General features: G+C 38.4%; 1 protein-coding gene across 3 annotated transcripts in view; it reads left to right on the forward strand.

Moving 5' to 3' along the window:
- Nucleotides 1–11,081, forward strand: part of cdc42se2 (CDC42 small effector 2) — a 156,810-nt gene extending 145,729 nt beyond the window's left edge. For all 3 annotated transcript variants that reach the window (XM_052019596.1, XM_052019594.1, XM_052019595.1), the window contains exons 3-5: nt 549–653; nt 6,720–6,841; nt 9,124–11,081. In XM_052019596.1, coding sequence (XP_051875556.1) covers nt 549–653; nt 6,720–6,821 — 207 coding nt within the window. In that variant the 3' untranslated portion in view covers nt 6,822–6,841; nt 9,124–11,081. The remainder of the gene's footprint in view (nt 1–548; nt 654–6,719; nt 6,842–9,123) is intronic.
- Nucleotides 11,082–12,234: the final 1,153 nt, after the last annotated feature.

The raw sequence follows: 12,234 nt of genomic DNA on the forward strand, positions 1-12,234 counted from the left end.
CACCATGAGAAGTTCAATGTGGATTGATGTTTTGTAATCAAGACCATACAGCTGTCATTCACTTCACAACAATTTTGATGAGGGCCATGAATTGAGTCAATTTCAGAATCACACTTGGCTCACCACAAGGGTCTCTCAGTATATCCCTGATGTACTCCAAATTAAAATCGAGGCTCATGGCCTATAGATCTATGAAGGAGAGACGGTCTCAACCATTCAGTACTGATGAAATTTGCAGAATGTGTGCTGGATCCCTGCCAGATAAAAATCACTACTAAAAGTGTGCTGGATTTATTCTCCGTACTGATTAAAACAGAAGCCTTCAAAGAAAATGTTGTGTAAGTTGCAGGATATTTAGGTTTGGCAGCATTTTAGTTTCCTTAATGGCGTGGAATACAAGCCAACCAGCACATTTTATTGAGGTAGGGATGGTGTCAATGCTCTTGCCCAATGAAAGCAGGTACTGGAACAGTGTTCTTTGTCCTTGTACCTTTTTATTCACCCCTGTGACTGAAGGGAACTTCTGACGGCCTTTCCTTCTATTTCAGAAAAGGCGACGGCGGATTGACCGAAGCATGATAGGAGAGCCGACAAACTTTGTCCACACGGCCCATGTAGGATCAGGAGATGTCTTCAATAGTGGAATGAACTCCGTGAGTACAAACTTTTCCCAGTGTAGAGCAAATTGCACAGTTTTTCCTCCAAGATAAAACAATCCTTTGTATAAACCATATCTTGGGATTTCACTTTTGTCCCTTCTATTTCCTTCTCTTCTAATGTTTTTTTCTAAGCCGGAAAGTATAGATTCACACTGACCTTTGTTCCCATGGGTCACAACAGTAAATTGCCCACAGACCTTTTAAGAGCTAGGGATTAGCATCCTGACAGATGCCCAAAAATGGCCAAGCCTGTGTTCTTATCCAATGTCACAGGAACCAATGATAGTAAGTCATTCAACCCCTCCAGGCTGTCATTCATTTAGTTGGATCATGGCTGATCTGTACATCAAGACTTGCTTCATATAGCATCTCCCTATATAAAATGCTACAATGGCTCCTTATTGCACTGATTCCACAAACATTCTCATTCCTGACAACACATCCTGAGTATTAAATGAAAAAAAACACTCTATCAGGTTTGCAGATGCCAAATATAAGGAGCATTGATTCTTTAAGAGATAGTATGGATTGTCTTTGGCCTGAATGAAGTAAGAAGTGTCAGTCCCATTTCCAATATTACACAAATGAGAAAAAGTTTACAACCCACTCCTGAGAAAAGCTTAAACTTAAGCAAAAACATTCCTCTTCTCCCCTTTATCCAATAAACGAAAGCTTGTCAACATATATTTTGAGCAACAGAAAATGAAAGCAGTGGGTAAGCTTAATTTGTAGCTTTATTTGGACTGAACAGTTGTTTTAAAAGCTGTCATATTTGTTTCTGATCACAGTTGACTGTGAGTCAGGCTTCATTCAACAGCTATTGTCAGCTACAATTGAAAAGCCTGGAATACAACTCCACAGACAGAATCACAGCCAGAGCTATGGATGTTATTGGCCGACATCTCTGTTGGTAATTGTAAAAGGATGTAAGTCAGTGTTGTATGTGGCAGTATTCCTTTGATTCCAGTAGCTAGCAAGGGCTCTGAACAATTCTACCAGCTGTGTTCCAAACAGCAACTAAAGCCAACTGTCCTCAGAAGACGATATCGAAATGACCGATGAATGGAAAAATACAGGATGGAAGGAGGCCATTTGGCCCACTGAATCTTTCAAAGGCAATGCAGGCAGTCCCACTCTGCTGGACTGGGTCTTTCAGAGACCAATGTAGTTAGATCTAACTGCATTCCTGGCAATTTCTTGTTCTCTTTCCCAGTATACATCCCGGTCCCTTTTGAAGACTATTGCATCCAGCACCCACTGCCTTATCAGGTAATACATTCCAAATCCTAGCCAGTGAAAAGACTAGACACTCACAATCTTAAAGTTCCCTCATGATGTCTTTGGTTCTTTTGCCAGTCACTGTATATGTTTTCTCTGATTATTGTTTTTTTCAAATTCGTATTTTTTATTCCATTTAAACATTTCTGATTTTAATTATCTGTCAATCTTCTTAGCTTTCTGTGCTGTATAGCATGACTTTTATTTATAAAGCACCTTTAACTTAGTAAAACACCAAAGGCTCTTCACAGGATAGTTTCCTAACTAGAAGCCCAGTGAAGATCAGCAAAGAGAGCGTGAGTGGACTGGGTTCCAGTTAAGCTCATGGCAGCAGATGACAAGAGTATTCTGGAACAGTTAATAATACAGGGAACATTGTGTAAAAGTGAAGAAAAAGAGAAAAAGGAAGTATTTATCATTTTTATTTAAAGGACATCACCGCCTATTTTGCAAAATCTAAGTGTGATTGTTGAAAGTCATCCCAGCTCCAGGATATAGCTGTAGGAGGTCTTTGGGGCAATGTTCTAGGCCTAACCATCTTCAGCTGCTTTATCAATGATCTTCCATCCATCACGGAGTCAGAAGTGGAGATGTTAATTGATGACTGCACAATGTTCAATTTGCAAGTGTTCAGCAAATCACATAATCCATGCCTACATGCAACAAGATCCAGACAACATCCAGGCATGGGCTGATAAGTAACAGGTAATATCAGTGACAATTATCATGACAATTAAAAGCCTGGATGCATAGTTCCCTAGGCAGATAGAGATAGGAGAGTGGTTTCTCCCCCTTATCCATTGGTCTCCTCTCCAGGGACTTTGCCTTTAGTTCCTCTCCTCCTGCCCTGGTCATGCTAGAAGCCCTGTGGAACTACAACCAAGGCTCCAATACTTAATGCATCTTTCACCAAAGGGTTCAGAGAAAGTTGCTCCATAAATATCAGTAATGAATTCATACCTGTTGAACACACTCTCCCAATTGAATCTCTGACAAACCTGCAAATCATTGTAAATCCCTTCAAACGGGCTTTCAGACCTGCTTTCCTGCACTTGGTTTACACTGATTGTTAACTGAGGAGCCATCAGTTGGGCTTTGCATGACGATTGATGTTCAACTCTGTATCTCAGTGGTATGCACACACAACTACACAACCATGTATCACTAGCAGGATAGAAAGTCACAATTGCACCACATGATAGATTTTAACAACAAAATAGTGCCACACAGTTGAATTTCAAGACGTTTGATTTTCTTAGTACCCTGTTTTAATAATTTTTCTGCATTCGATGGTGTGGTATTGAAAGTATTTTTGCAGCAGTAGGTGCAAATAGGATACAATTAGACTCTCTACTGAAGAAGAGTACAGAGCTATAAAGTGGGGAAATATTAGTTATCCCGTCAGCTTATCTGTATCAAAAAAGTTGCATATCAAGATTAAAAATTGTTCAGATTACCATTCTAAGTTTCTAATTTAAATTCACTGCAGGTTAATGATTTATCTTGCTCTGAGTGCAGAGCCAAACACTGAAAGTTTAATCTCCTCTGGGTGTCCCATGCTACTAGATTAATGGCAAATTGATACGACTTCATCAGACCAAATCTACAGGCTTGCTGGTTTGCCTTATCCTGAATATAAAATACTTTCATTCAAGCACAGAATGTGAATCATAACATCCCAATTAAATCTCAACACTACGAGAATATCCATGCCAGCCAGACTTGTGTTAGATCCAGAGAGCCAGGGGTAAATTTGGAATTCTGAGTTAACAAGATTTCATCTATGTTTTGTTTTGATTTATTAAGAGCTCAAATCAAGCCTGTTTTATATGATGACAGTAATACTTGCCCTTTGTAAGTCTACTTTTCTATCTAGTATGGCTTCATGCACTGTCTACTCGTTCTGTAGGTGGTGTGTGTGAATATGAGGAACTAAGATTCTGATTAATCCCTTTAGGAATCTCAAACGGCAATAACACATGTTACATGCAGTAAGTTGGATAGCTCTGTATGTAGTGAGGCCAAGAATTGAATCTTTACAATATCTTGCTTGGTACGTGAGGCAGCATTAGCTCCAGTCTGTTCGAACGCCTCTGGCTGTGCAGCTTTTACGTCATCGTCTAGGACGATGAGGGACCCCCTTTTAGCATTTAAAAAAAAATAGGCATGGCTTTGCTGGAATACTCCTATGCAGTGAGGGGAATGCAGATAAACAGTCAATCACCATGCAATACATCTATCAGCATCAAAGCATGTCTGCAAAATATAAAAGCATGGCATTAGATCACGTCATTGTAACCACTACAGTGACAAAATTTGGCTTTGAGTATAAATTCATGGAAATATTAAAAAAAATGTCATAACAGTCCCAGTGTTCAAGTTTTGAACTTGATCCATGATAATGCTGAAGTACATTTAAATTGTATTTTGATAATACTTAATAAAATAGTTTGTAAAGAAATCGTGCTTCCATTTTCTGACACAATACAATGACTCGCATATCAGATCACCATTCAGCATTACTGAGACTTTAAGGCTTCTTGTATAAGTAGATAGGAACATTATAATATTTTTGTATAAATCTTAACTAATTAATCTTTCAAGTATGAACAATAAAAATACAAAGTTGATTATTCACTTTTATCAGGAAAATAAACTTATTAATCATCCTTGGAAAAATGAGCCAAGTGTTGACCTTAAGGTCAAAAATGAACACCCACGGAGTTACGGAACCTCATTCCCTGTACGCTCAAGAAATTTGGTTTTGTTTTTTCTGGCTCAAGAATATGTTGCATGGTGCTCTCGGCTCTTTACAAGATGCATATGCAGAGCAGTGACATCAGTTGGTTTTATTACTAGTGGGCTGTGGGAAAAATAACTTGTGAGAAAATTGTATATGCCCCATTGAAGTTATAACATCATTCCTTCTTTCCTTCTGGATCAAATATATATAGTATCTTTGTGGTACATGGATTTTCTGAAGTGGATTTGCCGAGATCTATCTCAACAATGATTTTATATGTGTTATTAATATTCCCCAAACTTGCAAAAGTAACATGAAATATGAAGAAGTGGCAAGCTCATTTCCTAAGTACAAATTTGAACAGTGATTTTGTTTTAACCCAAAGGGCTCTAAGTTGTAGCCCTTAAGTCATTGCATTTTGTTATAATATTCCCTTACTTGCAGGAATTCTTCAGTAAGGTTCTCTGTCATACTGGGCTAATAGTACAAGTGTGGACGGCTTGATGCCTCACAGAGTAAAATTAGGAGTCTGAGGAAATCCTGTCCAAATTTGCCATTGGGGAAGGATGCTGGGTGTAGTTGATGCCATGAAAATTTCATATTTCAGTGAATTAGAAACTATTCATAATCCTAGGTGCAAGATGGAAACTTAGGGATGGTCTGTGTTCTCTTATACAAAAGAGAGATTTTGTACTGCTGATTTTTAGTAAATGCTGTTAAAGATTCTGTAGTATTTTGTTTGGCCAATAACCACTGTAAACTCAATAATGAAAGGACCAATCAACTTGGAATCAAACATTGGTTCTCTTTTAGACTGTTATTGCGAAGTCAAATGATCTTGAGCAAGAAAATAAAAATTTTAAGAGAATTTTCTTGTGTTACAGATAGGAGATTAATGATCCTTTAATATATATTTTAAGCAGCTGTCAATTATGATGACAAGGCAGAATTCTCCTGTTTTGTGAAATGAATAATAGAAAATAGGGCAATCACATCACACCTGTAACAAGCTTCTCTTGCATTTTTAAAACAGCTGAATAATTTAAGTTTGGCCAATAGGAAGCATAATAATTTGAGTATGGAGTGCAAATATTCATATGTAATGAGTTTAGGAAAGTGAAAATCGTGATTAACTTGCAAAACGTATTCTTCCCCAAGAAGTACATTTCAGTGAGGCTGTCCCCAGACTACAAACACCCAACTTATGGACAGCCCTACATACAACTGAACTCCCATAATGTTATTAAATCCAAAATTGTTATTAATGACAACTAGTTTCATCTCTCTCTCCACTGTTATTAATTGTTTTTTTTTAAATCAGCCTTACCATTACTTACCATTCATTACAAAACTGTGGCAATATAGCTACCATATTGAGTGATTTTTGTCTATTTTCTGATTTATGGACAAAATTGACTCATAGATGTCTATAAAAACAGAACCCATTCATTACCTGGGGACCTGTACCTGTTTACTACTAGAAACTTATATTTGCTCATCAAGGCCAATTAGATGTGTCTAATTGTCTCAACAAGCACCAAAGGAGAAAGTCAATACCAGCTTTTTATTTAAACAAGTATCACACAAGGTAACTGTGCTTCCAGTTTTTCTCTCTGCTTATGAGAAATTCAAGAAGTCCTTCGATCTTCAAAGGGTAAATCAGTCACCAAATAATGTGAAAGGCCCTAAAAAAAAGGAGATATTATCTCTTCAGGGCATTGCAGAATACATCAGCTTCAAGACACTCAATCTATCTTCTGCTTGAAAACAGCCAATTGTGTGTTTTGGGTCTTCAGAGAGGTTAATGAAATCTTTGGCCTTCGTGCCATAGATTTCAACTGTAGCCATGAGATGGGAACAAAAGCAGTCAGTCATTGTAAGCATCTCACACACTTGGACTCTTGCCAAGTATGGGGTATATGAATGTTTCAGTGAGCCCCATTGGTGTTATCTTCTCACGGTGTACAAGGTCAGCTACGGTGGTCAAGCGCTGCCAAAGGTAGTTAATTTGCATCTGACACTACTGTTTCCATCCACAGGTGAGCTCAATTCAGAACCAAATGCAGTCCAAGGGCGGGTATGCAGGTCCTCCCATGCCAGTGAACGTTCAGATGCAGCTTGTGGACACCAAAGCTGGATAACATTTAAAATAAAGCCTGTGGTAAGTACTAGCGCCAAGTCTCACAGAACAACCAACATAATGACCAAAACAAAATGGCTCAACTTAAAAGCTGTAGAAAAACAATCTCCTTAATAAGCAATTGGAGGATGATCTTTTTAACAGGACAACTCGTACAAACATGTTCAATAAAGAACACAATATACACCCTGAAGCATTGAAGAGACTTTCTTGGGCCTGCACTCAGGTTCTCGTTGGTGCAAACTTGGGGAAATCATTTCTTCAGAAGAATTCCATTTAGAGTCGTCTTGGGAAATTCACTTGAAATACTGTCACCTGATCTTGCATTATGAAGTTCACATGCATTGATTTGTAATTGGAATTATGTTCATGGAGCTTTTTGTACCAGAAGTTATTATGGAGCATTTTATTCTAATCCTTTCTTTAATTTTAATTAATAACTTGTAGAAGTGTTGTGTTTTTTTTTCATCCAGTGTTTTCACTGCCTTTCCAAAAAGCAGATTCCATTAACACACAGTGAGCACAAAGGCCAGTTGCTGTCTCACACAACATGGGAATGGGCATTCCTCAAGTGTGAACCTAGATGGCAAGGCTTTTTAAACAATATCACAAGTCCAGTTTAATCTGCACTCAAAGCATTCACGTGAACTTTCCAATTAGAATCACTGGATGCTGATCAGAAGTTGAGCTGAATTAACTGGGACCAGTTGTAAAACTCCTGTCTTCACAGCTGAGATTAGCTAAAGTATCACAGATTTAAGGATGGATACTATATCCTTCCAGTTTATTTCCAAGCAGTTCATTTGCTAACTCAGAAGAAAGTTTTTTTTCTCTCTTTCACTGCTGAGCTCCCTGAAGACTGATGGAAAGGCAGATTGAGTCAGTCGAACTCGTGAAGCAACCTTGTTTATGCTCTGAAGTCATTTAGTCTTGCTCTTTTAGTCATGGAGGCCACAGCTGAATAATATTAATGTTGGGCAATGGAATTCAATAACTCCACCCATCTCTTTATTTGGAAAAGTGATCAAGAGTAAAAGGAGAAAAAGGGAAGAAAAGAGCTTGTACAGAAAGTAATGACCTACATGGAGAGAATTGCTCATAACTTGTCATGGGAAACTTTGCTCTGGAAAACAATTTCACTTTTGGTCTTCTAATTGGTCTCAAATTAAGCTCATACCATTTCTAGATGCTAACAGTCTATACACCCTCTCCTGATCCCTCCTCTCTTTTCCATCATACTGCTTTGGACCAGCTGGAATTTCTACCCATTAAACTCTGAGGAGACTGTAGTCAGTGTTTATAGACTCTGCTTTCTCAGTACCAGTCCCACCCCTCTTCCCAACTCCTGCCATGCAGCTCTCAGCATTAGTCTGCAACTGGATCCCAAGGTGAGCTTCCAATTCCATATCCTCTCCTTCTTAAAGACTGCCAGTGTGACATGGCCCATCTCAGGTCATTTGATGCTGAAGATCAAGCCATGTTTCCGGTGCCAGCAGACCTAACTACAATAAAAATCCAATAATCTGCCATTCGATTGTTCGGAAACTCCGCTGGTTTAGGATCCAGCTCACCACGTGCTGATTCCCACATTTCCCTTAAGCACTGGGACCCCAATTCCCACATTCTGTTTTCAATAGATGTTCCCTTGAAACTCATTTGGTTCTGTTTCCTGTGGACATTTCATCTTACTGTGTAACATCTTTAAAAAGTAAATTAAGATTGTGTTAGAATAATTGGACTAACATCCAATAGTCTGGAAAATCTGCCAACCTGGCACCACCAAAGCCCCAAGTGTGTCAGATTAACAGAGTCTTACTGTATTCCAATCACCCAAGTTCCGTCGAAGTTTATCCAAAGCTCTGCATGCTTTACCTGCATTTATTACAAGTGTGCTAATGAATTTACTTTGTTGTCTCAAATTTAAAGTTCCACGCCTCATGTTTAAATTCATTGATTACTTGGCCCATCTCTATTCCTGTTCTCTCCTCTGGACCTGCAACTCCCCCTTCCCCCAGAAATCTGCCTCTCACACATTCCCTTCCACTCTTGTCTTGGCTGCCTTTAAGAACAGACACAAAACTGACCTCTCCACTAAGCTTTTGGTCACCATTTCCTCTTGCCACGTCTATTTTTGTCTGATGAAACCTATGTACAGTATTGGGGCATGTTTCCACATTAGAGGCATGATGTTAAAGAGAGTTGATTTTGGCCTGACCTTCTAATAACGTGTGTAATCTGCCTAAAGAACTAAAACTTCATTAGATGACTTGTATTTTAACAGTGTACACATTTATTTCCTACAGATTCCTCCAAGTTCATGTATTTCTTCCTCTCGTTCCCCCTTTTCACTATGGTGACTGCTTCTCTGAGTTCTTCATGATGAGAAAGGCATTACAACAACCCATTACCTGTTCCTGTGGCAATTCTTTGGCTGGAGTCTCTCCTGTTCTGCTCTGAAGATATCATTAATAGGACTGCTCCGTCTCAAGGCAGTGATTTGAAAGGATTTGACCTTTGCCGAAGTCATGGACATAGCTTCTCATATTTTTTTTAAAAGATGCAAATAGAATTTTAGCATTTTCTTCTCTTCAAGGTCCACAAGTGCCAGAGCAAACCATTACCGTGTATATTTCAATTTGCCCATCCTTCTATAACTGTGCAGCATTTTTTCTTTCATTTTTGATGCTTTTTATTTGCATTTGTTTTCAGTGTTAGTTTGTACTTAAGGATGTCTAAAGGTCTGGAACCTGAAAGCACAATTACATTATCACACTCCCTCTTAATAAGTCAGCATGGTAAATGACTGCATGTGATGTAGCTCAGCCAATGGCAAAGTGTTTGTTGCAGCGGAATGATGATACTAATGCTGACAAGTTTCTAACCAGCATGTCAGTTTTGCCAGATGCCTGCCTCCTTATCCCTGAGCCTACCTGCCTGCATACTTTTTACATTTTTTTTTCTGTTTATGAAGCCCCTCTTGAAAATAACGGAATACAGTAACTGGCATTTTTTTGTATAATGGCCTGTGGTAAATGTGCAATTCAGCATACTCCTGTATTTTATATGAACAGATTAAAGAAAAATGCATTTGACCATGAGCAGGTAACCAGTACAATTGCAGCTGTGATGCAGTAAATGTGCTCCATGTGTCAACCTTTTGTTGCATAGCAACGACTGTTTTTTTAAAAAAATGCCTGGATCCTGAATTCACAAACTGGCTAACAACAGGAGTGTAGTCCTTATCAATTGCTGTACAGTTTTTTAGACTTTTCTCTGCAGCTCTTTGGGTGAATAAATCAAACTTTTAAAAGAAATACTTTCCTCAGTTGGGTGTGGGAGGGGTGGGTGTGTGGGAGGGTTAGGGGGGAGCAGGGGTCAGTGGAATTCTACAAGTTGCTATAGGCAATGTTGGGAGCTGTCTGAACAAACACCAGAGAAAATTCTGTTCAACAGGGTGGCTTTCACTCTCCAGTGAAAGAAAGCAAATACCTTGCTCAGGTTTATAAGGGCATATTTTTTTCCCTCCCATTCCACTCACATGTGATGTACTAATATTGCACTGTTTCATAATAAATGTAAATTGTGCATGGTTTAATGGTTTAAAAAACAAGGAGCTGAATCAAGATTATCTTTTCAGTAGGCAAAAACATTGGCTTAACTCAAGAACGTACTCTGTGAAATGTGACTTAAGTGATATTTTAAGTAGTTTTAGAGCTTGTATTTTAGTGCACAGTCTTTGGAACCCAGAATAATTTGCTAGGTACTGAATTGCAAGAATCTATGCTATGAATGTGTGAGGATAGGGAAATGCTATTACATGGAGCAGTGCAGTACAAATTGTGACGGAATGTCTGACATCAAGATATAAAGTATTTTTGAAATATGAGTGAGTAGGTTAATAATTAAATGAATGAATTAGCTGGATATTGTGGCCTGCTAGCCTTTGGGTTATGTTGTTATGAATGATCTGAATGCATCCCAGTGCTGGTCCTCTTAAGCTCTCTGTGGTAAATGTTATATAAAGGGGTGTGTAAATTGTCATCACTTAGTGCTGCCATAGCAAGCCATTAATTGAAATATAATTTATCATTCACATGCAGGCAATAATTTTGCCGAATAAGAATTGAAAGGTTGTTTTAGCCTATTTTTATAATGCATACAATTTTGTACATGTTCGTTGTTCCTCAGTGAAATTGGTTTAGTCCACAATGGCTTATAGTTTCAAAAGTGACATCAGATTAAAATAAAGATTGTCATTTGCTCTTGCATTTTCTTGTACATTGTTCTCTAAATGAAGTAATTGATATCAACGTGCTTTACAATTCCTTTCAGCACAGAACACACTGTCCGTTCCAATGATGGAAACTAATTCAGTGCTATAATTTTTGACTCCATTGTTGAAATTTGTTCAGGAACTGAACAGATTGGTGCTGTTAATCTACAATCACAGACAGAGAAGAACCATGCATACCCCCGGATGAAACAAATGAAAGCTGATCAGCTTAAAAAAAAGTTTGACGACCAAGGATAGTCCACATGATACTTGAAAAAGAGAAAGATGGGGACTTGTCATAGCTGCATGTATTCCCAATATCCTAATGTTTATTGGTAAAGAATCGCCAGAATTGCAGGCATTTGTAAATGTGGTGGTGGAATAAGAAATAAATGTGGGGAGATGTGACTGGGCAAACTGGTTTATTCCCTTAGGGAACCTGGGACATCACCAGCAAATTTATATTTTGGCATGTTTTAGTGATTTTGCTAACATCCTGAAGCCAATGATTGTACCATTCAATTGAAAATAAACTACACTAGAAGATCTACTAATATTTTAAATACAAAACTGAAGACAGTCGCAGGGAACTGAATGTAGGACAGACTCCAGATGCATTGTAACAAAAGCTCGAAGCACTCATCTCATCTGGCAGCATTCATGGGAAGAGAAGCAGAGTCATCATTTCGGGTTAAAGATCCTCCATCAGAACTGGAAGAGTGAGAAAACCAAGCGTGTTTCAATTGCAGAGAGGGAGGGTAAAGAGAACAGAAGGAAAGCCTGTGATAGGGTGCAGACCAAAATTGTCAAGGTAACAAACAATCTGCTGGAGGAACTCAGTGGGTCGAGCTAAGTGTTGACAAGGTAACATTCATTTTCAAAACTGCCAGTTAGAGGAATGGAAAAAAAGAACTGAAACATGGGGATACAGCCATATCTATGGAGAGAGAGAAAACAAACTGTGGTTATATGAAATTTTTTAAATTCAGTAGTAAGTCCCAAGGGCTTCAACAGACCCAGATAGAAGTAGATACATTTGGCATCATTTAGCATAATGTTAAAGATATACAAGTCAAAAAGGGTGAAAATCAAAACACTGCAGATGCTGGAAATTGAAATAAAAACAGAAAATGCTGGAAAC

This window comes from Pristis pectinata, chromosome 7 (assembly GCF_009764475.1).
Source record: "Pristis pectinata isolate sPriPec2 chromosome 7, sPriPec2.1.pri, whole genome shotgun sequence".
Lineage (NCBI taxonomy): Eukaryota > Metazoa > Chordata > Chondrichthyes > Rhinopristiformes > Pristidae > Pristis > Pristis pectinata.